The sequence below is a fragment of the Rhinopithecus roxellana genome, chromosome 15, assembly GCF_007565055.1.
Source record: "Rhinopithecus roxellana isolate Shanxi Qingling chromosome 15, ASM756505v1, whole genome shotgun sequence".
NCBI lineage: Eukaryota > Metazoa > Chordata > Mammalia > Primates > Cercopithecidae > Rhinopithecus > Rhinopithecus roxellana.
This window is the reverse complement of record NC_044563.1, coordinates 8,233,742-8,260,185: the sequence shown is the minus strand read 5'-3', so window position 1 is coordinate 8,260,185 and position 26,444 is coordinate 8,233,742. Positions and strand designations below refer to the sequence as shown.

Below are 26,444 nucleotides of genomic sequence, written 5' to 3'. Positions count from 1 at the left end.
TAACTTTGACTGCAACCACGTGACTCTTCCACTGTAGTGCAAAGCAGACATAGGCAATACATACCCAAATGGGTGTGACTGTGTTCCAATAAAACTTTATTTATGCCTGGGTGCAGTGGCTCATGCCTGTAATCCCAGCATTTTGGCAGGCTGAAGTGGGCAGATTGCTTGAGCTCAGGAGTTTGAGACCAGCTTGGGCAACATGGTGAAACCTCGTCCCTACCAAAAAAAATACAAAAAAAAAAAAAAAAAAAAAAAAAGCCAGGTGTGGTGGTGCATGCATGTCCCAGCTACTTGTGAGGCTGAGGTGGGAGGATCTCTTGAGCCCCAGAGGTCAAGGTTGCAGTGAGCTGAGACTGCGCCCCTGAGCTCCAGCTTGAGTGACAGAGTGAGACCTTGTCTCAAACAAAACAAAACACAAACTTATTTAAGAAACAGATGGTGAGCCAGGTCTGAACTGCGGGCTGTAGTTTGCCAACCCCATTCTTAGAACACTGCCTGGCACATAGTAAACTCTCAGTAAATTTTAGCTATTGCTTCAACTGTGTGTCTCAGCCTCCAGAACTGTGAGGCATAAATTTGTGTTCTTTATAAATTACCCAGTCTCAGGTGTTCTGTTATAGCAGCACAAAGTGGACATATTTGGAAAGACTATATAGCTTCTAAGGACATTGCTAAAGATTGCCTAGCCTAGTTGTTTATTTTGATTATTTGCTGTGATTTTGGGTAAAATGTGAAACGGCACCGAGGTACTCTACATTTCCATAAAATAAAGATACTGAAGGCTGTTCACTATGCCTCAGTTTATTGCGAGGGTTGAAAATGGATAAGAAAGTCCCTGGAAATTGACGAGGTGCTGTGGATGTGTCGGGGTTCACTTTTGGGCGAGGGTTTCAAGATGATGTTGCTGATGATCCTTTCTCATCACTCACCTCTCTGGAACGTTCTTTTTTTGTTTGTTTGTTTGAGTCTCACTCTGTCACCCAGGCTGGAGTGCAATGACGCAATCTTGGCTCATTGTAACCACCACTTCCCAGGTTCGAGCAATTCTCCTGCCTTAGTTTCCCAAGTAGCTGGGACTATAGGTGTCACCAACACACCTAGCTAATTTTTGTATTTTAGTAGAGACAAGATTTGGCCATGTTGGCCAGGCTGGTCTTGAACTCCCGACCTCAGGTGATCTACCCACCTTGGCCTCCCAAAGTGCTGGGATTACAGGTATAAGCCACCACGCCTGGCCCTCTCTGTAACTTTCTAAACCAATTCACAGTGATAGAACCCCACATTGTTTCTGTACTGGGGCCAGGTTAATAAGAGCTTATCATAAACATTTTTTGAGGACTTACTCTTTTCTAGGCACTTCAAGTAAGTTATTTCTTATACTCACAATGGTCCTTTGATAATTCCTGTAAGTTTTTTTTACAGATGTGATCACCTCAGTTCAGGGCAGTGAAAGGACTTGCTCAAGGTGACATGGCCATGAAATGGCTGGGCTGGGATTCAAGTCCAAGTTTGGCCATCCCCAAAGTCTGCACCTGTGCCGCCTATTGCCACCTCCAGTGCCAGACACAACTGTTATCTCCCCATTGTTCCAGCCATTACATTCTAGATGCCTTCAAGTTTGGCATGGCCACGTGACTTGTTTTGGTTAAACCAATGGGAGTGGAAGTAAACGCATAGCTTCTGGGTGGAGCATTTAGGTGTCAGCATGTGACTCTGCAGGGCTCTTTTTCCCTTTGTCACAGTGACTATCAGTGTTCCAGGCAGAGGCAGCCTTATCCATCTGGGTCCCTGCATGAGCAGAGTCTCCAGGAGACATAGAACAGAAGGAAGAAATAAACCTTTGTTGTGTTAAGCCACTGAGCTGTTTGTTATAGCAGCATAGCTTTGTTTCTCCTGATTGTTATATTTTCCCGGAATGAACACATACAGGAGTAAAACACAAAGTTCATGCCCTCAAAGGACTTAGAGTTTAGTAGGAGGAGCAAGAGAAGTTTGCAATTCAGTCAGACAAACAATTGTTGAGTGTTTACTGTGAGCACCAAGTTCCAGGGCTGGGAATGCAAGGATGAATTAAGGCTAGATGTCCTGCTCTCAGAGACTAGCAAGGGAGAGGAGGCTTGGTGCGGGGAGGGAGAAGCGGTCCTGATTGTGGAACTCAGGGATGTCATCAGGGAGAACGTGGACCCAAAACAAGCGTCCTCAGCCTGCTCCCCTGCTGTCCCCATCTCCCTTGCCCCACACTCCTTCTGTTTCCTTTTTCTCTCTTCTTCAATCTCTTCCTCCTTCCCCACCTTCTGTGGTTTGAATGTGTCCTCTCCAAAATTCATGTTGAAACTTAATCTCCATGATGATGGCATTAGGAGGTGGGGCCTTCTGGAAAATGATTAAGTTATGAAGGCTCTGCCTTATGAATAGATTCATGCTTTATAAAAGGGAGAGAGGGAACTAGCTTAGGTCCTTTTGCCCTTATGTCTTCCACCATGTGAAGACACAGCATTTGTCCCTCACGGAAGATGCTGCAACAAGGCGCCACCTAGCGAGTAAGTGAGGAATGGGGCTCTCACCAGACACAAAACCTGCTGGCAGCTTGATCTTGGATGTCTCAGCCTCCAGAGCTGTGAGGCATACATTTCTGATCTTTATAAATTACCCAGTCTCGGGTATTCTGTGACAGCAGCACAAAATGGACATATCTGAGGAGATTCTACAGTTTCTGAGGACACTGCTAAAGATCGCCTTGGCTGGGAGTCCATGAACACTGGACAAGAGAGACAGATGGCAGAACGATGAAGAATTTGGGGTGAGGGGAGCCCACCCCGCCCATCGGTCTTTCCCTTCCTCAGATGTGATAATGAACATTTACAGCCCGCATCTCACTCTAAGGGAGAGGCAGGCATGGATTATTAGGTGTGATTTAGAGATAAGAAAACAGAAGTTCAGAGAGGACGAGTATTTTCCTTCCAGTTGCACAGCACGTCAGTGGCAGAACTGGAATGGACCCAGACTCCCATCTGTCAGTAGGAAGAGTGCTGACGTTATGGAATTCCTATACTTTTGGGTTTGAGTCCTGGCTTTGTCAGATGAGGGAACAAATGTTTGCACTTCACTCCTGGAGTAATCGTTCTGAAAAGCTTGTTGTTCACAGATCAGCAAATGATAAACAAATTGGGACCAAACGAGTCTGCCAGTTTTCTACTTCCCCAAGTAAGTTCATGCAAAAAGTCATCCATGTTTTCACCATCATCTAGAAAAGATATTTAACACCAAAGAAGTAGAAAGGACATAATTTTAAGATACAGGCTGGATATGGTGGCTCATGCCTGTAATCCCAGGACTTTGGGAGGCCGAGGCGGGTGGATCATGAGGTCAGGAGATTGAGACCATCCTGGCCAACATGGTAAAACCCCATATCCACTAAAAATACAAAAATTAGCTGGGTGTGGTGGCACATGCCTGTAATCCCAGCTCCTCAGGAGGCTGAGACAGGAGAATTGCTTGAACCCAGGAGGCAGAGGTGAGCCAAGATCGTGCCACTGCACTCCAGCCTGGGCGATAGAGCGAGACTCCATCTCAAAAAAAAAAAAAAAAAAGAAAAGAAAAGATACAAACACAAAACCTTAAAATTTAAATGAAACAATTTTAACTCGGTGAGCCCCTCACCACTCTGCCTGTTCAGCTGTCATTTCACTACAGACAGGTGAACACTGCGTCTGAGACCCACAGTGGTGTGTGGGCAGGTTTGTGGACCTTTTGGGGTGGGGAAGGACCAGCCCCATACGGTTCAGCCGGCCTCTTCCTGGGCTTTCCGATCAGACGGGGCCTGCACAGCCCCAGAAGGGAGCACATGTGTAATTAACAACATCTCTCCTGGGCGAGTGGTGAGAAATTTGAGAAAATGGAGACCTTGTGATCCTCAGGAGAAAACACCTACAAAAATAGGCTCCCTGTCAACAGGCAGGTTAAGTGAAATCATGAGCATGAAAGTGTCACATAGTTCCTGAGATTGCAAATTCCTCTCTCTTCCTAGCCCTCTGCAGCCACCACCAGCACCTCTGCACCCTGGGGCCAGGGACTAACCCATCCACCACATTCCAGAGGCTACCTGGTCCATGCCCCGTATCTGTGCTACCCAGAAGGAGGACTCTCTTTTTCTTACTAACCCATCAGTCAGCATGCCCCAAAACACAAATGCATGTGTGTCAGGGACGGACAGGTGGAGTAGGGAAAGCCACCGTCCCCTGCCTCTGGGAATCTGCAAGGTACGCACCAGAGGAACAGCCGCCTGTAGCAGAGACACAGAAAATACGCAGACATCACCAAAACGCATGTCATCACCCAATGAAGGAGCAGTGGTAGTAACAGCCCCTCATATGCACAGTCCTCTCACAGTTTATAAAGAGCCGTCACCTGTATGAGACCACAGAACCATCCAGTAGCCCTGTAAGGTAAGTGTTATTCAGCCCATCTTGCAGACCAGTAAACCAAGGGCTAGAAATAGCAGTGTGGGAGGATGGGACAGGCTGTGGGCCTTGAAGGCTGATGTATTTGTCAGAGATGTTAAAGGGAGGTTTCAGCTGAGACCAGGTAATGAAGTGAGCTGTGCTGTAGATGGACCAGTGGGACGTGCGGAAAGCAGGTGGCTGAGAACCTGCTAGATGCCTTTTGCACCTCCCCCATGGGGCTGGGAGTGGGGATTGAGAGGGGGTTTTAGGAAAGAACTTACAGAATCATTTGAGCACTGTATATTGGGGAGGGGGATGCGTCCTTCTTCATCTTGAGACAAGGCAGAAAGCCTGGCTTTAAGGAGACTCCTAGAAGAGATTTCAATGTACAGCCTGCATAGTGGACCTGCCAGATTCCTGAGTTGAGGGAGGAATTTTTTGGGGGGTACACAGAAGAGAGATCCCATGTGTGAGGGGCATCTCCATAGAACCCATGAAAACCCCTGCAGAGAAGTCAGCTTTTCCTCTGCCAGCCTCAGGGAGGTGACGCTAGCTTCCAACAGTATCAGGCAAGTATGCATTCCTACCCCGTTCCCCCCTTTCCCCATTATTCAGCCTTGGAGAGGGCAGAAACCACAGTTAGTTCCTGGGGAGGAGGAGGGAAATCCGGTGGGAAAAGGGAGAGGAAGTCCATCAGACACGCTTTCTCACCTGCCATGTGCCCGAGCTGAGAACCGAGGGGCCCCAAATCAGGTCGTGATACAACACAAGATTGAACACTTTAATTACTAGATCACAGCTCTTTGTCTTGTCTGAGTGCAGTCAGAAAAGCCACGGGACTGCCCCAATTTCAGCCTTCTATGGTTGCTGTGAGTTTCAAAAGAGTTAATACCCAAACTTGCGCCTAGCACAGTGCTTGGTACACAGGAGGCATGCCATGCCTTTTAGCTCCTATTATTGTTAACAACCTTATGAGGTTGGTACTATTAGTATTCCCATTTTGCAGATAAGGAAATTGAGCTCAGGATATTCAGTGACAGGCTGCCCCAGAGTCCTAGGCTGAGCCGCCCTGAGCAGCCAAGACTTGTCTTGTAAGCGTCTCTGTTTATCACCTTTATTCATGAAGAGCCAGAAGCAGCTTTGTTCATGGACTGCAGCTGCTGCCTGGAATGGGGCATTACCAGCTGGAAGAGAAGGTGTCTTGTACAAAATTCACAGGAGCACATCTGGGTGGGGAGGACCCGCACATCTGCATGTCTGAGAAGAGGCAGTTTTGCTTAGTGGTTAAGCTATAGGCCTTGGGATCAGCTTGGTAAGAATCCACCCTACTATTCAATGAGCTTAACCAGCTGCATGACTTTGGGCAAATTGCTTAGCCACTCTGGGCCTCAGTTTCCACCTCTGCCAGATGGGTGGCTGTGAGGGTGGTGGGTGCTTCCAGGCTCCTGAAGATGCTCCATCTACTTTGCCCATTGGTTGCTGTGGCCCCACCACTTTGTGGATCAGGCAGGAATTCACCCCTTCTGTCTAAGTCTGACCCCATGGCATCTATCTGGATGCCAGAGCCAGGAGGCTGGGCCGGAGTTCCTCCTATCTCAGCCCTTCCAGGACAGCCTAGACCTGCCCCACAGGCCTAGAAAGGATGCCAACAGATGCAAACACACAATGGTGGACGCAGGCCTCCCCTCCCTTCCCATTTCCCAAGCTTGGCCCCTTGGCCGGGTTCTCCTGTAAGCCACTGTGCTCTCCATCCTCACTAAGGGCCAGGTGCAGGGACAGCCCCTTTCCTGCCTGGGCCTTCCGTTTCCTCATCTATAAATGAGAGGTGAAACAATTTGCTCCTCGGCGCCTTTCCAGCTAAGAAGCCCTGCCGGGTACCTCTCTTTTTCTTGCAAGGTGCCTGCATCGGAGCAGGTATCACCTTTCTGCCCAGTCCGTGCACTCCATTTCCCTGGGAGAATGGTTAGGGCCCGAGGGTCTCTAGGGGATGCCTGAGTCATCTCAGCCACTGGCTTTGAGGAGAGAAGACAGAGGCCCCTCCTTTACCCCACTCACCTGTGCAATGGGGCCCATGGGCTCTGGGCTGGTGGTTCCCTGTCCGTGGGAGGCCAGGAGTTCAGAGGGCCCCGGAAGCCCTCCAGCCCCTTAGTGCCAGGTGGGAGATAAGACGCACGGGGAGGGCCGCACCCTCCTCTGATGAGCAGCTCTACTTCTTTCCTTTCCTGGGGATCCCAGGTGCCCCTGCGCCAGTTCCCCTGCTACGCCTCCGGGCTGGGCGGCCTGGACTGTCCCCCTAGAAGGGCGGAGGGTACTTACGTGCTGCCACCACTGCTGTGCCGCCGCTTGCTCCCGGCTGCCTCTGCTCTCCTGCAGTCAACTCTCCTGAGTTCACACATATTCATGTGAAATCCTTGCTATTCGCGTGGGGCTTGGAAATCCACTCTGCTTGTGAGCTGTCACCTCTGGGAAGTTCTCAGGTCCCTCCTGGCTCAGAGGTCTCTGTTCTACAGCCCAACTGAGGGAGTGGAGGAAAACTCTTGTGGAATCATTGGCCGCCAGGCCACAAGGGCCCAGGGAGAGCATCTGGATCCCTTCCTACAATCTACAGAAGGGGAAACCGAGGCCCAGAGAGGCAAGTTGCCTTCCGGGGTCCCCCAGTTAGCATCAGAGCTGGGACGGGGATTCACACGGACTTCATCCTCCTGCCGCTGAGAGGTAGCAACTGAGTAATCAGAGGCCACCTGGCTTTCTTCAACTGGACTTGTCCAATGTTAGATTGGAGGCCAGGGAGCCCACAATTTCCCAATGGCGGAGCATAGGGGTGTGTGAGCATAGGGGTGTGTGTGAGGGTGTGAGCATGCGCACACGTGTGTGTGAACACATGTGAGTGTGGATGTGTGTGAATGTGTGTGGATGTGAGTGAGTGTGTGGATGTGTGTGGTGGTGTGTGAATGTGTGAGGGTGGGCGTGAATGTGTGTACACATACACGTGTGTGTAAATGCATGTGAGGATGTGTGAATGTGCACACGTGCGTGTGCACATGAGCATGTGGGTGTGTGTGCATGCATGTGACAGTAAGGTGTGTGCACACATGTGAGTGTGTGCACACACGTGCCTGTGCACACGTGTGTGAGAACACGTATGGGTGAGTGTGTGCACACACGTGTAAGTCTATGCACCCATGTGCCTGTGTGTACACATGAGTGTGTGCATACGTGTGTGTGAATGTGTGCACGTGTGTGTGTGCACACACGTTAGTGTGAGTGTACACATGGAGTGATATTGGAGTGGCACATGCAGGTGAAGCGATTTGTTCATCAGTTTCTGGGCTCAAGTTCTCACCAAAATTGCCCCTCACGCCTCCATACAAAGTCAGGGAGATGACACAGGACCTGAGGGCTCAGGATGGCACAGGGAATGGTCTGGATGCCCATGACAGGACCAGTTCTCAGCTGAACCAGCACCACACCTCTTGCAGCTAGAGATGGAGTCTTTTTTGCTAAATCTTCAAACTGAGCTGCCTCGTGGCTTCCTTTGCCAATAGAACAAGGCAGAAGTGGCCATGTGTCAGGTCTGAGCTGCTTCTGTTCTCCCTTGAAGCTCTGCAACCATCTGGACCAGCCTGCTAGAGGACGAGACACATGGAGTGCAGCCAGGCTGGCCCAGTTGTCCCCGCTGAGGCCCCACATACTCAGTCAAGGTCAGCAGGGCTACCTAGCTGACCCTCAGCTGAACACAAGCACATGGATGAGTCCTGCCAAGCCCAGATCAGATCAGGAAGGCTGCCCAGTCAACCAATAGACTCGTGAGCAAAAATAAATGCTTCTTGTGGGATGCCACTGAGGTTTTACAGAACTTTTGTGGCAATAGCTAAGTGCAACAGTCCATTTCTTTATGGTGGCTTGATCATTGCTCACATCAGCAACCCTGTAGGCCCAGACGAAGCAAGGCATACTGAAATTTAAGAACAGGAGCAGCAGGATAAAATGGAAATGTCCAGACTCTAAGCCCAGCACTAAGCCCTACCGTCTACCGTCTTCTTGCCCATTGCTGTGCTATCCCAGCTGATAACCTATTTATCTTCCTCGGTGATTGGCTGCCATAGGCTGATTGATTCTTTCCTTGCTTTTGTTTTTTGGAATGCTCGATTCTTTCCTGTTATTTACAAGTTTTTAGAACAATAGGTGCGCCCTAGCAATCTCCAAAGATGATCACAGATTGTTTTTTTCTAACATGATGAGCCACGTGTTTCAATCCATTGCAGATGTTGTTGCTATATTATTGTGATTGCTATTCTTCTTCTTCTTCTTTTTTTTTTTTTTGAGACAGTTTCACTGTTGTCACCCATGCTGGAGTGCAATGGCACTATCTCAGCTCACTGCAACCCCCGCCTCCTGGGTTCAAGCAATTCTTCTGCCTCAGCCTCCGCGTAGCTGGGATTACAGGCGTACGCCACCACACCCAGCTAATTTTTGTATTATTAGTAGAGACGAGGTTTCACCATGTTGGCCAGGCTGGTTTCAAACTCCTGACTTCGGGTGATCCACACCCCTGGCCTCCCAAGGTGCTGGTATTACAAGCGTGAACCACTGAGCCCGGCCACTGCTATTATTCTTGATGTTCTAATTCATTCCTTTTTAAGCTGTAATTTCGTCATTATGAGAATATTATATACATGGAGTCATGCAGTATTCTATACTTTGAGATTGGGGTTTTCAGTCATGTCCTTGAAATCCAAATTGTTGTGTGTATTGAAGGAAACCAGATTACGTCACCCCTAAATATGCCTCTTTGACATAAAAAGTATTTCAAGCTGAAGGCAATTAAGAACAAGCAAATGCAGGAGAAGTTCCCTCTGTCTTCTTCCTTTTCTGCCTAAAGGCAGGATATAAATTCTTCTTTGCTGCAGAAGACTCAAGACTCTAATTAGCCCAGAAATGGCTCCAGAGGAAACCGTAAGCAAACCTTACTCCATTAGTTTCTTTCCATATATTTAATTTCCCACCGTTTCCTGCCTTTGGAGGCCCAAAACTGCTTTCCTCTGTCCTGTCATTTCTCTACAAATCCGTTGTTCTTTGGGGAAGATGCTATGTAAGCAGATTCTAAGTCACCGCTCCGAGTTACTTTTCCTTGAGGTTTTTCGCAGGTGATGTGTGCTGCGTGGGCTAATTAAACTTGTTTGTCTTGTTAACCTGTCTTTTTGTTAAACAGTCGCAGCTGAAAACCTATTTTAGCTTGATTTAGAACTGGTTTAGAACTGGTTTTTCAACAGTGAGCACACATCAGGAAGCACGGAACAAAAATGCACCCTGCCCTTTGCCAGGTTAAAAGATACCGGCCGGGCGCGGTGGCTCAAGCCTGTAATCCCAGCACTTTGGGAGGCCGAGACGGGCGGATCACAAGGTCAGGAGATCGAGACCATCCTGGCTAACACAGTGAAACCCCCTCTCTACTAAAAATACAAAAAAACTAGCCGGGCGAGGTGGCGGGCGCCTGTAGTCCCAGCTACTCGGGAGGCTGAGGCAGGAGAATGGCGGGAACCCGGGAGGCGGAGCTTGCAGTGAGCTGAGATCCGGCCACTGCACTCCAGCCCGGGCGACAGAGCGAGACTCCGCCTCAAAAAAAAAAAAAAAAAAAAGATACCGAGAGCCAAAGGAAAATTATTATGAATGAAAAAAAGACATCAATAACAGCAAAAAAATGAAGATAGGTAGAGTTAAAGTTTTGCTTCCCCCACAGCATCAATAGCTTGTTCCTTTTTACTGCTGAGAAGTATCCTATTGTATGGATGTAGCACAGTTTGCTTTTCCATTATTTATCCAGTGAAGAACATTTAGGTTGTTTCCAGTTTGTGTTTATTACAGATAAAGCTGCCATTCACATTTCATGTGGAAGTAAGTTTTATTTTCTCTAGGATAAACACCCAGGAGTAAGATTTCTGAGTCACATGGTAAGTGTATACTTTGCTTTATAATAATCAGCCAAGTTGTTTTCCAGAGTAGCAGTGCCAGTTACATCTGAGACCTCCAGTTGCTCTGTTTTCACCAGCACTTGGTATTATCAGCATTTTAAATTTCAGCCATTCTGATAGGTATGTAGTGGTGTTTCATTGTACTGAACGGCTAATGACATTGAACATCTTTTCGTATGCCTATTTGCAACCCTATATTCTCTTTGTTAGAACCCTCTGTTCAAGCCTTTTGTCCATTTTGTGATTAGATTTTTTTTAATACTGTTGAGTTTAGAGAGTTCTTTATATATTGTGGAAACATATCCTTTGTCAGATATATGATTTGCAAATATTTTCTCCCAGCCTGTGACTTTTTATCTTAGCAAGCTCTTTCACAGAGCAACTGTTTTTAATTCTAAGTCCAACTTAATTGATTTTTTTTTTCCCTTTTGTGAATTGTATTTTTGGTGTCTAGTTTAAACTCTAGGTCACAAAGATTTTCCTCCACCCCCATACCTGGGAATACTGAACACACTCCACATTGCTCCCCCTCCTCTGTGGGGGAGAACCGTGTCAGAGTTAGAACTGGGGACCGGGCAAAAGCTGGACCTACAAGAATTCCATGGCTGAGGCACTGATTTAGAACTGGTTTTTCAACAGTGAGCATACATCAGGAACCACAGAACCAAAATGCACCCTGTACTTTGCCAAGGATAAAATATACTGAGGGTCAAAGGAAAATTATTTATGAATGAAAAAAAGGCATCAATAACAAGCAAAAATGAAGCTTAGGAGTGAAGAGGAGAGGAAATGCTTTTTCATTTCCATCTGGCAACAAGGCTAGGGTCATGGTCATGGAAGTTTCAGGGAGAAGGAAAGATACTGCTGCAGTGTATCCCCTTGTCGTTGAGACAGGCATCCCATGTCATCTATCTCTGTGCAAATCAGCTATTTCTTGGTATGAGGGTTCAGGGGGTACATTGTTGGTGTGGATAGCATTGACAGAACTGGTGGTAGTTTTGGCAGGGCCAGTGGTAGTGTTAACAGGGCCAGTGGTCACATTGACAGGGCCGATGGTAGCATTGACAGGACCAGCAGTAACATTGACAGGGCTGGTGGTGGTGTTGACAGGGCTGGTGGCGGTATTGGCTGGGTTCAAACTGAATACAGTTGGAATCACTGTCACATTCTGAAAGACAAAGGACATGTGGTCATCATCTTCCTCTGTAGTAAACAACAAAAATGGCCACACATTTTTCTCCCTCCTGTTTCCATACCCTTAGGTAGACCCTCTCTCCCTAATGCTGGACTTGGTCATATGACTTTCTTTGGCCAAGGGGACAACAATGAATGTGACCTGTAAAGTGTCTGCCCTTTGGAGCTTGCTTTCTCTTGTTGCTCTTTGGAACACTGAACATAAAGAGTGGCCTGTCTTCTGGATAATGCAAGACAAGTGGCCCAGTTGTCCCTGTTGATTACCAGCTTGCAAACAGCCAGACACCCATGTGGGACTACCCAATATCATCCAGCCACCAGGCAACTCACCAACTGACTGCAGACTCATGGCAAGCCCAGCAGAGGTCAGAAGAACTGCCCAGCAAACCCAGGGAATCAGGAGCTAAATAAGTGGTTGTTGAGTAAGCTATTAAGTTTTGGGGTTGTTTGATATGAGGCAAAAGCTAATTGACATAGAAATTGGTAGCTAGAAGTAAGATAACAATAATTCAACACATGCATTGGGTTTGGGACTAGGTGGCAGGTGGGGCTGGAGAAGCTGTGAGTAAGCCTCTAGCAAAGGCTGGAAAAGTGGTGATCTCACTGCTGGAGGAGTCTGGAAAAGGGGAGAGGAAAGTGCCACAGCAGACTGGAGAAATGATTTCCCATGTTATGTAGTGGTGGAGTGCTGTTGTACTTTGGAAGACAAAAATATGTATCTAATAACTTTTGGATTTGGCTAAGGAGATCATCAGGCAGAATATTGAAAATGTCATTTGGGTGCTTCTGGCTGCATATGATGAAGTGCTGTGAGAAAGTGAGAGGATGAAGAAGGAACTATTTAGTTTGCAAGTGGTATTTAGAGGCAAAGTAGAGAGCCCAGGACTTGATGAATTAGAAAACAAGATTGTCTCTAATTTCCAAGGTCCTCAATGGATAAATAACATTCAAAGTAAAACTAGGCCTAAGAACAAAGATCAAACAAGGATGTGTCTACACAGCCCTTTGTTAAGACCTTTGAAAAGCTTAATCAGTGCTTATTACACCCTTTCAGCTAGACAGAAATGCTTCTAAGAATCTTAAGATATTGGTCTCACAGAAGCCTAATCCCAAAACAGACATTGGTAGATTTAGAGTGAGAAGTGTGTCTAGAACACAGTCTCAGGTGTGGCTCTTGTCAGATGGTGAAAGCCATAATCTGATATATAAAACACCCTTGGAGTTTTTAAGGGAATTGTCTTAGTAACAGGATTACCAACTTGGACTAAATCTGACTGAAATTGCTCAAACTGCAAAAAGATCTTTGGGGATCACTCTTAATACGGGAAGCAGGTTGAGAAAGCAAGATAGAAACTATAGGCCTTTTCTTATGAAAAAAGAAAACATGTTTCTGAGGGTGAAGTCAAGAGTCCAGAGGGTGGAGTCAAGGTCTTGGAGAACAATGGATTAGAAAGCTCTTCTCAGGAAGCAATAGAGAACAATGGCATGGGCAGAATCTTCCAGAGAGTCAAACTGACTCCTAATCAAGAAACATTCTCTGCCCCCAGGGCAAGACAATATGTGCCTCTTAGGATTTCAGAATTATTATGGAGCAGTGACAATCTTGTGCTTCTGTTCTTTCCCTTATTGAGTGGGGAAATAACATAATTCTATTTATCCTATTTTTCTGTCGCTTAAGTATGTTGCATATATGGGGACAGAACTTGCTTTTAGTTCATAGGTTTCTGAATCAAGAAGAGTAATACACTCAAATCCTCTGTCACATCTAGATCTGATTTGGATCCTAGACTTCAAACCTGATGCCATGATTAGATGCGATGTTTGGGCATCCAAAGTATGGGCTGAGCATACTTTGCATCTTGGACAGCTGTGAGTAATTTGTGGCCGGAGGAAAGAGTGTTGTAGACTGCAATACTGGTTATGAATCCTTATATGTATCATCCTTTGCTGGGTGACTTTGTAGCTCTTCTTATCAAGAGGTAGAGCTGTTGCTCCACTTGTGGAATCTGGGTTCAGCCGTGTGACTGACTGTGGCCAGTGAGACATTAGCTAATGTGATGCAAGCAGTGACTTAAAGTGCTTGCCTGTAGGGGCTTGCTGTGTCTTGCTACTCTTGGAACCCAGCTCCCCATAAAGAAGCTCAGGTGATCACACTGGAGGATGAAATAACATGTGGGGCAGAGGTGAACTATTTCACGAAGGTCCCTGGAAACCAACCATCCCCAAGCTAAGACACAAGGGTGAGTTCATCTGAGGCCAACAGAAGAGCTACCCACTGATCATAGCCCAAGCTGATGATGCACAGAATAAATAGAGCTAAATAACCAGAAGTCACTAAGTTCTGGGGTAGGCTGCTATGCAGCAAAACTTAACTGATATACCCTCTCTCAGGCCTCATTTCTCCAGATCTCTGGTTACCTCTTGCTACAGCCCATGCCCAACCCCAGAGCATGCTCTGATTGCTGGAACAGAGTCCAATGCTTACCTCAAGTTGTTTGCAGCAGGTAGCCTGGCACCCAAAATGTGAGACCACACAAGTGAGGATGAACTCCAGGAGGGCAAAGGGGAGAAGACCACCAGAAACTGCTTTTGAATATGTCTAAAGGCAAGGAGTAATGGAAGACTTTTAGTCCTTCGGGTTGATGGTCTAGGTGACAGTCCACATCTGGAATGCCACACACCTCACCTGGAAGGACTGAGACCCTTTCTACATGTGGCCCTTTGGAGCAGATGCTTGGGTCACCCATTTTATATGCCCTTGCCTTAGCCTCTTAGTCACTGGCCTGACTTCCAACTGCCAGCATCTACATTCCTTTGCCTCAGGGCTCCCTCTGGCCTCTGGAGCCTACTTTGCTGTTTGCACAGGCTCAAAGTTCCAGGAAATGAGTGCCTCTTGAGAACAGCCCTCTCTCCATGACTGTCAGGGTTTGGTGTATAAATACCCCAGCTCCTTTACCCCTTAGGTTGGTGTTTGCTTCCTCTCCCAGGTAAACTACTTGTATCAATGTCTGCTTCTGGGAAGAACCCAAACTGAGACATTTCAACAAGTACACTGGTGAGGAAACCCTGTGTGAGGGTCTGGACTCCTTGCCTGGGAAGGGGATAGACACCAGCTAGGTCAGGGTCATTAGCTCTGCCTGGCTCCTGGCTTTCTCAGCCATCTTCCAGTATCCCTGCCTCATACTGCCCTTGACAGGTTGGGATGGGACCTCAGAGCTACAAGGGATTCTGCCAAGACAGAAGCTAAGGCAGGATTGAAGAGGACCTACAGAGCTCAGTGTGCTCTAGGCCTGGTCCCTGCCCACAGTAGGGTGGGAGGGGTCACGGAGCTCCTCTCATCCCTACACACTCTCTCTGGAGCAGAGGGTGGGGAGCCCAGGGCTTGGAATGCCTGTTGGAATCCAGGGCCTTTGTGCTACACTGAACTAGTATGCTCTTTGATGACAGAGGTCCTGATTGCCAAATGACCACCTTTAGGATTTGTAGCTGTTGTGCTCTTGGTTCCACATGACCGCAATCCACTCCCTTGTTGGGACATCCTGTTGCATCATGTTGGACTCAAGAGGCCAGCACCTTGCTGCCACATCCCCTAGATACCAAGTTACACCCTGTGCATCAGGCTTCTTCCCGGGGCCTTCAGGGAGCTCTCCCCTTAGGGACTGCCCTCACTCCTGTAGACACATCTGGTTTAAGACCCTGTGTCCTGCCAGCCTTCCCTTGCCCACTTGGTTAGTCCCAAGAGAGCATCCGATTGCAGCCAAATGTGGAGCTAGCTACTCCGAATCTTGCTCTTCAGGCCTCCTTAAGTACTGTGTCAGTGCTACTGATGTCCTTCCCATATTTCCAGGCCTGTTTCCTGACTTTCATTTGCATGGCTTTACCTGAGGGCTTTCTTTGGCCACAAAACTCCTCTGCCCATGAGCATGGCAGACTGGAAGCACTAGGGAATTGATGCCCCTCAGGGGCAGTTTTTGATCAATGATTGAGGGGAGTTGGTGGATAAATACCCCAACTCCCTCACTCCAGGACAGGGTGTAGCTAAGGAGTGTATCATTCCCTGGCTACCACGGCCCTGGCAGGTTCATCTCCAGGAGTCCGTGCCAGATAATACGTTTGTTTATAGTGACTTTCTCCCCTTGTTTGTCTTACTTCTTCCCTCCTCTAGAGAGGCTTCCTAGAATAACCTCTGAAACACATGACTTGCACCTGAATCCTTGTCTCTGCATCTGCATCTGGAGGTCCCCCCACCAAAAGACCAGAACTAGCATCAGCACCTCCTGCTTGTGTGAAAGGCTATCCCTCGGGAGACCCCTGGGGCAGGTGATCTTGTGAGTCTGGGTGTGGCAGCCGCGTAGGCCACTTACCTGGTCACCTGCTACCTCCAAGCAGAGAATAGGATAGGTATGAGGAGGGGTCAACTGGCTACACCTCCCTGAGTCTCAGCATCCTCACTGTGAAATGGGGTTTATCACAGCCACCTCAGAGGGCACAGGGTTTTGGTGATGGTTAAATAGCTTATGGATGTTGTGGTTGTCATACTAGGATGGAATTCTGGGGCAATTCCATTCTGCTCTGGAAGCAACCTCAGAAGCCCTCTTGGTCCTTTGGCAGCACGGGGCCCTGGCAGTCAAATGCTCACCGTCACATAGTAAAGGATAAGATCTGTAATGATAATGAAGATCCCGGCAAAGGCGAATAATGAACTGATGATGTTCAAGCTGATGCTGCTGTTCATCTGCAGGAGAGGAGGGAGAGGAGACAGGGAGCTGAGTCTGAAGAGTCTGAAACTCGGCTTGTGGGGACTCTTGGGAAGTTGGAGAAGAGGGAAGGCAGGGCAGAAAAGAGATGGCCAGGCAGGGTGGAGAATGCTTTTTTTTTTTTTTTTTTTTTAACTTTTAAAACTTTTATTTTTTAAAACTTTTATTTTAAGTTCATGGGTACAAATCCAGGTTTGTTTCATGGGTAAACTTGTGTCATGTTGGTTTGTCATAGAGATTATTTCATCACTCAAGTACTAAGCCTAGTACCTGTTAGTTGTTTTTACCTGATCCTCTCTTTCCTCCAAATCTCCACCCAAAATCATTCCTTAATCCATGTACAGTGTCCTTCTATGGCAGGGATTGGATTTGTTTGGGAAAATTTCTTGCTGAGCAGCAGAGGGTAGGCAATGAGATTCAGAAAGAGATAAGGCAAAGATGCAGAACTGCTCTGCAGAAGAAATGGGCAGTGATATCAAGCTTGAATTGAGGGAAGGGAGTCGGGGAGACTTGCTCCCTGTGGTGGAAGGCTGGGGCCAGCATGCTGGCAGGATTGGCTGGGGAAGGTTTTCGGAACTGGAAAGTCTCATATTCAACTCTGAGGGGTCTGCTGCTCAGTGCTGAGAAGCTGAAATCCTCTAATGCTTCATTATCCATTCCCCACTCAAGCTGCTTCCCTTTAAGAGAGTTATGGGGATGAAGACAGAGAAAGATGAAAGAGAAAGGGACCGTGTTCTACATTTGGGCTGAGGCCAGGACAGCTGTAAGATGTATAAAGTAGAAATGGAAGTTGAGATTTCAATAGAAAGTCAGATGTCAGAGCAAGAGAGGGCTAGGAGATCCCCAGGAGTCAGCAGACACCTTGGGGGGAGCATTTGACTTCCCAGGGGATATGGAACTTCCCAGTTCTGTTGGGATACGAAGCGGTGGTGTGAGCTTGGCTGATGCTGGGGTGTCTGGAGGACTCTATGCTTCCTAAAGGGGGTGAAGCAAGGCAGACCGTGGGGCCACAGGAGTTTGCCTTGTAGACTGGAGATTGGTAATTGGGAAACCCTCTGTTAGACACCCAGCCCCTAGCTGACTCACTGCTTTCCCATCAAAAGGCAGAAGAAAGATGACAAGCCATGTAGAGAAAGTGGAGAGGGGAAGGAGGACCTGAGAAGGAAGGAGATGAGAGAAGGGTCATTGTGGAGCTCTAAATTTATCCCTAAGCTTCTTAGAGGCCGCAACAAAAATCATCAAAACATGACCAGATACTTTGCTGGATGCTGAGACAGAGAATAAATGCTCCAAAGGTACAAGGGAATTCTGGGCCCTGTGCTCTTGATTGGGACTTTAAATTGTTCAAGGCAGGCTTTGCTCTCACTTTTCTAGGTCCACACAAAGAGGATGGTGGAAAATATCTTAAAGAGATGGCCGAAATGCACACCCATTTTTGTTTGGCTCAGGCCTGGCTTTCTGCTTCATTCAGAGCACCCATAAGGCACTGTGTGTAAATACTCATGAGTTTCCCGAAGAGCTAAGTTTTTGAATAGTAAAATGCAATAGTTAAAAAGGAACAGTTTCGGAATCAGAGAACTCTGGGGTCCAATCCCAGCTCGGCCATGTACTCACTGTGTGATCTTAGGCAAGCCACCTGACCTCTCTGCTCCTCAATTTTCTCCTCTGAAAAATGGGGATAATACAGCTTCATAGAGTGGTGGGGATTGACTGGAATAAGGTTTGGAAACGCACTGTACCCAGGGCCAGGGCCAGGGCCAAGCCAGGCCACTACTGTGAGTCCCCTTTTTCCATGTTTGGTAGAGAGTCAAATTCCAACGCTCAGGAATCATCAAAGACAGCACTGGGACTCACCACACAAGGACTGGGGTCCTTTGCAGCCCATACTGAGAGGGATCCAGATATAATATACTATGCAGACAAAAAAGAAAAAAAAAAGAATGACCAATTGTGCAGCATGTTAAAAAAGACAGCTGTCCACTCAGACACACATTTCTCAATCTTTTGTTCTGTGCACCTTGTTTCACAAAATGTGTAAATCTGTTTATTTCCTCCCAGCGTTTTTACTATCCCAATGGTTAGGCACCAAATATACTAAATACCATGATACTCAAACTCCTGTGGGTCTAGGCTAACACCTTCCTTCCCCCTAAAAACATGAATTTTGTCCCAGGATGCTGTAAGTCTCATTATTATTATTTTTTGACTGATTCTCCTTGAGTCCGCTGTCTGGACATGTCATCGCCCAAATGCATTTATTACTCATTTGGCCTCACGCTGCCCTATCCTCAACTGTGAGCTTGGAAGGAAAACCAGGGGCTGAGTAGTGTGGTGGGTGGAGCCTTGGGGCTGGGAGATAGGAGACCTGGGCTGTGGCCTCATCTGCTGTGGTCCTGGACCCAGCTGGAGGGTCCTCTTTATCCCTTGATGCTGCTAGGCAGATGATGGAAACATGAACATCAGAAGCAGTAAGAGCTCTGTTCAGTTATGAGAGCCCTGAACTGAGGGGGCCTGGGCTCAGGATGTTGCTCCAGCACTTTCTGGCTATGAGGATGTGGTGGTGTCATCCTCATAGCCAGAAAGTGCAAGAGGAAGATCTTGAGCTTCAGTCTCCTCGTCTGGCAAATGGGCATAGATCATGATTCCGGCCCTCTCTATCCACAAGTGGGCCATGCAGTTCAAGTGAGAGAACAAGGGTGGGATTATTGATTGGGGAGAATAGGGGCACTCAGGGGTTTTGCTAGCTCTCTTGAAGCTACCCCTCAAAGGAACTCACTTCCTCCCAAACAAAATGCCTAGTGGGGGAAAAGAGCCAGCTGCACGCAGATACAGAATTATTCCATGTATATGTGTTTGTAAACACGCAAAGCCAAGTCACTCGTTGCTTAGGCATATAGGTAAATACAATCAGACCATAAAGAAAAGCAAGGGAGGCCGGGCGCAGTGGTCCACGCGTGTAATCCCAGCACTTTGGGAGGCCGACGTGGGCGGATCTTGAGACCAGGAGTTCGAGACCAGCCTGGCTATCGTGGTGAAACCCGATCTCTACTAGAAATACAAAATGAACCGGGCGTGGTGGCGCATGCCTGTAATCCCAGCTACTCAGGAGGCTGAGGCAGGACAATCGCTTGAACCTAGGAGGCAGAGGTTGCAGTGAGCCAAGATTGTGCCACTGCATCTCAGCCTGGGCGACAGAGTGACTCCGTCTCAAAAAAAAAAAAAAAAAAAAAAAAAAAAAAAAAAAAAAAAAAAACAAGGGAATTAAAACATTAACTTGAAAATAGTGGTTACCTCTGGGGGCATAGAGAGGATACTCATAGGGATTTAAAAATTTAAAAACTGTGAGTGATGCTTTGTTTTTTAAGTTAGGTGGTGGACACACAGGTGTTCATTTTTTAAAACTTTATTATTTTTAATTGTGGTAAAATACACACAAATTAAAACTTACCATTCAAACCCCTTCAAGTGTTCAGTTTACTAACACCAAGAAAATTCACATTGTTAGGCTGGGTGGGATGGCTCAAGCCTGTAATCCCAGCACATTAGGAAGACAAGGTGGGCAGATCACCTGAGGTCAGGAGTTGAAGACCAGGCTGGCCAACATGCGAAACCACATCTCTACTAAAAATACAAAAAATTTGGCCGGCCTGGTGGCGCACGGCTGCAATCCCAGCTACTCGGGAGGCTGAGACAGGAGAATTGCTTGAACATGGGAGGTGGAGGTTGCAGTGAGCTGAGATGGCACCACTGCACTCCAGCCTGGGCAATAGAGTGAGACTCTGTCTCAAAAAAAAAGAAAAGAAAATTCATATTGTTGTGCAACCAGCCACCCCAAGAACTCCTTTTATCATCCCAAATTGAAACTCTGTCCCCATAAAACACTAACTCCCTATTACCCCCTTACCCAGCCCCTGGCAACCACCATGCTACTTTCTATCTTTATGAATTTGACTACCCTAGGGACCTCATCTAAGTGGAAGCGTACATGTGGGTGTTCGATTTATTAATATTTAAGCTCTGCAAGATGAAATACACTCAATGGCCTGCTGGTAAATGATTAACATCTGCCTTATAAGGTGGCAGCAGTGCAGGGAAGGGCCCTGATTTGGAGCACGTGTTGATTTCCATGTCGTATATACACCCAACATGGCTAACTTCCTGCTACCAAATGGTTTGACAATCATTTTACATAATTCCTGGAAGTTTTACAATCGGCTCCCATAACTGGTATGGTAGGTAGATGCTGTCTATAGCACACAACTTTACGTACTCTGAGTTACATATGAGATATTTCTTTTTTTTTTTCTTTGAGACAGGCTTTCACTCTGTCACCCAGGCTGGAGTGCAGTGGTGCAATCATGGCTTGCTGCAGCCTCCACCTCCTGGGCTCAGGTAGTCCTCCCACCTCAGCATCCCAAGTAGCTGGGACTAGAAGCGCACACTACCACACCCAGCTAATTTTTTGTATTTTTGTAGAGATGGGGAGTCTTGCCATGTTGCCCAGGCTGGTCTCAAACTCCTGACCCCAAGTAATTCACCTATCTCGGCCTCCCAAAGTGCTGGGATTACCTACGTGAGCCACCCTGTCTGGCCATATCAGATAAATATTTCATAAAAGAGAATCTAGAGAGGGTGGGAGTGGTGAAGCACATGATAATGAGTCTTTGTGGCCAGTAGTTCCCTAGAGGCTGGGTGGGGGGTATGGGAGATGGGGAAGGTGGTGGTGGGAGGGAGTGTTGCTGGGGCAGGGAGATGGAGGGGTGGTTGGATCTTCAACCCTTTGCCGTATCTGCAGGTTGGAGGCTGGCTCTAGTCTATGGAGTCATATTACTGGGAATGGGATTCCACGCTCCTTCTTCCTCCACTTCCTTCTTGTCCCAGTCTGGTGACCCAGGAAGGAGACCATATGGCCTTGTACTCACGGATAATCCTCCCCAGAGCGAGTAGCCTGACACCCAGGTCACAGAAAAATAGTAATACAGCACAGGGTTAATTGCAGAGAAAATGTGCGTCAGGCCGATGAGGATCTGGATGGCCTGCAGGGAGAACAAGTCACTGTGAGAGAGCAGAACTGGGGCCTGTGGGCTGCGGAGCTGTGCTTTGCATCCTGGCTGTGCCCCAGAATCACCCCAGGTGCGACTGGTGTTGGGACTCATCCCAGACCAACTGGATACAAATCTCTGAGGGTGGGGTCCATGCCTGGGTGTGTTTTAAAAACTTCACAGGTGATGCAAATTTGCACTCAGGCTGAGAACCACAGGCATAAAGGAAAGGTAAGACGCCTATAACAGCAGGAAATGTCTTTCCTTTAGATTGAGCCCACAAGTGTGCAGAGACACGGGCCGAGCCCTGGTCGTGGCTGAAAACCACTTGGGCTCCTGTCCTGGCTGCAGCACTGGCCGGCTGTGTGGTCTCCAGCAAATATCCTCTCTGCCTCAGGGTTTCCTTATTTGCAGGGAAACCGAAAATGTCAAATCCTAGAAAATGTAGCATTCCTATGAGTGATGTTAGCATTGTTCTCCAACAGTTGTTGGCCAAAATTCATGTGATGAATCCGATTTTTCCAAAATAGATGATTCTGGTGATTCAGACCATTCGGTGTCAGTTCTGTTTAGAAATAACTCAAAGAAAGGTCTTTATATTTTATTTTCACTCTGAAAATCAGCCAGATTTGCTTCAGCCTCAAGAGCATGTTTATGAGAGGCTACATATTTGCAAGATGGGGGTAATAGTATCCAGCTTGCAGGGCTGTGGTAGAAATTAAAAGTGTCTATGAAACTTGCAGCCCAGTTCCTAGCATGCAGTAGGTGTTTCTTTCTTTCTTTTTTCTTTCTTTCTTTTTTTTTTTTTTTTTTTTTTTGAGTCAGAGTCTCGCCCTGCTACCCAGGCTGGAGTGCAATGGCGTGATCTCGGCTCACTGCAAGCTCTGCCTGCTGGGTTCATGTGAATCTCCTGCCTTAGCCTCCCAAGTAACTGGGACTACATGTGCCTGCCACCCCACCCAGCTAATTTTTAAAATATTTTTAGTAGAGTTGGGTTTCACCATGTTAGCCAGGATGGTCTCGATCTCCTGACCTGGTGATCCGCCCGCCTCGGCCTCCCAAAGTGCTGGGATTACAGGCGTAAGCCACCGCGCCCACCCTGAATGCAGTAGGTGTTTCAATGCCCTCTGCTGACACCATTCATCTTCCCAGTACTGATATTCTCTTTGTGGCCTTCTCTATGACGTCCCCACAGTTCCCCTTGGCAATGTACACACCAGGAGATCCTCTGTCTCCTGCAAGTCCTGTGTTTTTCCTCCTTCCTCCTTGCTTTTCCTCCACTGTTGCCACTGTCTGAAATCTGCTTGCTTTACTCTCCTCCTATTGAAATCCTACCCTTACCTTAAGGGAATCAGAGAGATTCTTTTTCTGACCCCTGATCCAGGATGAATCCCCTCTCATTTGGGACTCCTACAGGGTTTACCACTGGCTTCTCTGGGCCTCAGTTTCCTCAGGGATCAAATAACCAGCGTAGGGCAGCCGCTTTCTGCCCTCCTGGTCCATGAGTCTATGAATTGGAGATAGACCTGGGTTTCATACGAACATCTCTTTCTAAGATGACATGCTTGACTCTGTCTATAGGCCCACTTTATCAGTATATTAATGAACCCCTTTCCCGTTTAGAAAAAAAAAAAAATAGTGCCGCTTGCTGCCAGCACTCATTTAATTTTACACACACACTCTTGAGGCTAAAGCAAATCTGGCTGATTTTCAGTGTGAAAATAAATGATAAAAACGGTTCTTCGAGTGATTTCTAAACAACTAACATCAGAATTGTCTACTTCGGAAACATTGGATTCATCAAATGAATCTTTGGCCAAGAACTGTTCGAGAACAATGTTAACACCATGAGTAGGAATGCTACATTTTCCAGGACTTGACATTTTTAGCAATCGAGAATTACTGTATTTTGTAAATGGGAATACTACTATTAAAAGCAGGATGCTATAAATAGAACGATGTCTCTTGTTTCCAAGATCAATATGCTAGAGCAATGTGAAAGTTATAATAAAAGGGAGATATTGCATGGCAAAGTTATCTCAGGGTAAATACTGCAGCCGCAAGTGCTGCTGGCGAATATTCTTGGGACAAATGGGAAAAGGGCTGAGAGGCAGGCATGGTTTCCTTCCCAAATCAAAATTATAATTGATTCAAGATAGCCCACATTTTTGGCTTTTTGGCTTTTCATTTTGTTTGGCCAAGTTCCCCAGACATTTGCTCTGACTTAATTCTGTTTTGACAAATTTTCAAATCCTTCCAAAATGTCTTAGAATAATTGGGAGTCAAAGTTAACAAGCCTTTACCCAGTTTTAGTTAATAATAAGGATAGTCATTGTAATACAAGATGATAATTACTACGCAATATCATAGACTGGCTTTACCTTTTGGAGGATTTCCACACACATTTATAATCTCACTCGATGCTCGTGACCAGGATTTCTATTCCTGATCGCGGTTTTATAGAATTTAGTTCAGGATTTGATTTTGATTTGTTTGGGAGGCAAACAATGCCTTGTTTCTGGTACAATCTACTTGTCTACTCCTGAAGGATCCCGGATTAAATGAGGAGGAATGGATCCCCTTCCTGAACCTGTCTTTGTCTTCCTGCCTCCAGGAGGCAGTTTGTAACTTCTCAAAGAAGCCAGACAATTTGCACTTTGGGCACCCCCAATAACTTATGCATGTCTCACGGCAATTGCCAGAAGGTATTGTAATTATGACAGCCGCCATGAACAAAGACCCTCCTTGGTCTTCATGGATCATGTCTTGGTTATCTCTGAGTCTCCAGCTCCTTGCAGGGTGCCTGCCGTGCTGAATGGATGAGTGCATAGAGTATGGGCATCTGTGACATGCCAGTCTCCATACTAGGAGTTGGTCGGGCATCCAGTGGGATCTGGCTTCTGCCTCAGAAACAGAAATGAACTGAGTTTTGCAAGGTGCTAAATGAAACTGGAGGAGGCAGGAAAGAGGCAGGGGCCCCCTTGATTGAAAAGGAAATCACAAAACCTCGGAGCTGGAAGGAATTTAAGAAAGCTGAATCTTCTTATTCTAAAGATGAGGAAATGGAGGCCCAGAGTGAGAAAGAGATGTCTGTAACGCCACGCAGCAAATCTAGCTGGCCTGAGACCTGGATTGCCTGACTCCCCGCTCAGTGGTGTTTTCAGTGGAACTGTTGCTGACCCATGCCCCTGATAGATAACTGGGCAAGGGGGAAAAGTTCACTGATTATTCAGCCTCCCCCAAAGACCATGGGTCTCCTTGGGGAGTGGGAGGAAGACAAGGGAGAGGGGCCGGCATCTGGGCGACTGTGCTGGGTCCAGCCTCCAGAGACCACCCCCCACACCCACTCCATCTCCGCTTTACCCTCTGAACACATTCCCTTCCTCATCCCGGAGCATTAGACGTGGGCTTATGAAGTGACCCAAATCAGAGAGAAGGAGAAATCACACTCACCCCTAATGTTCTGACCTCCTCCTTTATGAATTTCTTGGGATTAAATGCAGTAAATGATGCAAATGATGTGTTCCACTGGGATGAGTCTGAGGTGTGTGTCAGCCCAGGGTTAGCATTTGGAGGATTCTGAGGGTCTCCAGGCCATGTCTGGAGATTTGTTGTTCCCTGTGTGTATTGGATCACTCCAGGCACAGTCTGCAAACTGGCTGTTCCCACCGGATACGGTCGCTGATACCCAATGGGTTGACTCTGTGCACCTGCCACGGGGTTCTGGCTCACCACGAGTAGATTCTGTAAGTTTGCTCTTCCTGTATCACACTGGATTACTTTTGGTGAGATTGAATAAGTGGTCACCCCTGAAGGCTGCAGATGACTTCCAGAGGCCACGGGGTAGCTGGGCTGGATGATGTGAACACTGCCTGGGGCAATAATGCCGGGTACACTGTTGGCTCCAATCACCTGTTCGGTCATGGTGTACAACTGCTGCAAAATATGTAAGAAGATGCATTTCCCTCTTCTGACAAAATGAATAATGCATCTTATCTCATTCTTATCTTTAGTTTCATCTTCATTAAAATAAGAATCACCTACCGTGGTACCAGACAAAATAAACTTCTTGCCTTTCTTGGCAAGAACATGCTGTTTTCCTTTTATGGGTTTGGATTTGCAAGACTAAGTTTCCCAAGGCTACTTAGCTCCTTGTAGACCTTTCGTTCACAGTCTGGGTGGTGGCTTTGCTTAGTCCCCTGCAGTTGGCATTTTAGCCTACATGCGTCGAGTTCGTTGAGTGGGCACAGGCTACCTCCCCATCTTGCCCCCTGCTCTGGCAACAGCTGATTGATCTGGGGGTGAATAACTGACCCCAAATGCTCTGGTAACTTCTTTCTCCTGGGAATTTGGAACTGGACCCAAGGACTACTGTGGAATGGGAGGCTATGCAGAGCTGGACGGGTCACATTTATGTTGTGTGCAGGGGGAGCAGAGAACACCAGTTAGCAGAGTGAAGAGAATAAAGCTGAGAAGCATTGGGGGAGGGAGAGATAAAAGAAGAGGAGAGAAGGAGAGAGAGAGAGGGAAAGGAGAAGGGGGAAGGAGAGAAACAGAGAGCGAGAGGGAAGGAGAAGGGAAGACAGATACACAGACACAGACAGACAGACACACATACACAGAGGGGGAAGAAGGGAGGAAGACAGATACACAGACATAGACAGACACACACATAGAGAGAGGGAAGGAGGAAGACAGACACACAGACATAGACACACACACACACATACAGAGAGAGAGAGACAGAGAGAGAGGGAAGGAGGGAGGAAGACAGATACACAGACACAGACACACACACACACAGAGAGAGAGAGAGAGAGGGAAGGAGGGAGGAAAACAGATACACAGACATAGACAGATAGACACACACACAGAGAGAGGGAAGGAGGGAGGAAAACAGATACACAGACATAGAGACACACACACACACACAGATGCACACACATACATACACACACACACACAGATACACACACACATGCACACACATACACACACACACACAGATACTATCTTGGTCCTTGATGTCCTTTT

General features: G+C 47.2%; 1 protein-coding gene across 1 annotated transcript; it reads right to left on the bottom strand.

Moving 5' to 3' along the window:
• Positions 1 to 11,126: 11,126 nt before the first annotated feature.
• On the bottom strand, positions 11,127 to 25,334 carry MS4A18 (membrane spanning 4-domains A18). The gene is made up of 6 exons (XM_030917208.1): positions 24,864 to 25,334; positions 21,291 to 21,404; positions 18,223 to 18,279; positions 16,251 to 16,346; positions 14,097 to 14,210; positions 11,127 to 11,585 (listed from the first exon to the last, which is right to left on the bottom strand). Exons 1-6 carry the CDS (start codon positions 25,332 to 25,334, stop codon positions 11,322 to 11,324), a joined length of 1,116 nt encoding a protein of 371 aa, XP_030773068.1. The 3' UTR covers positions 11,127 to 11,321.
• Between the last annotated feature and the right edge of the window lie 1,110 nt (positions 25,335 to 26,444).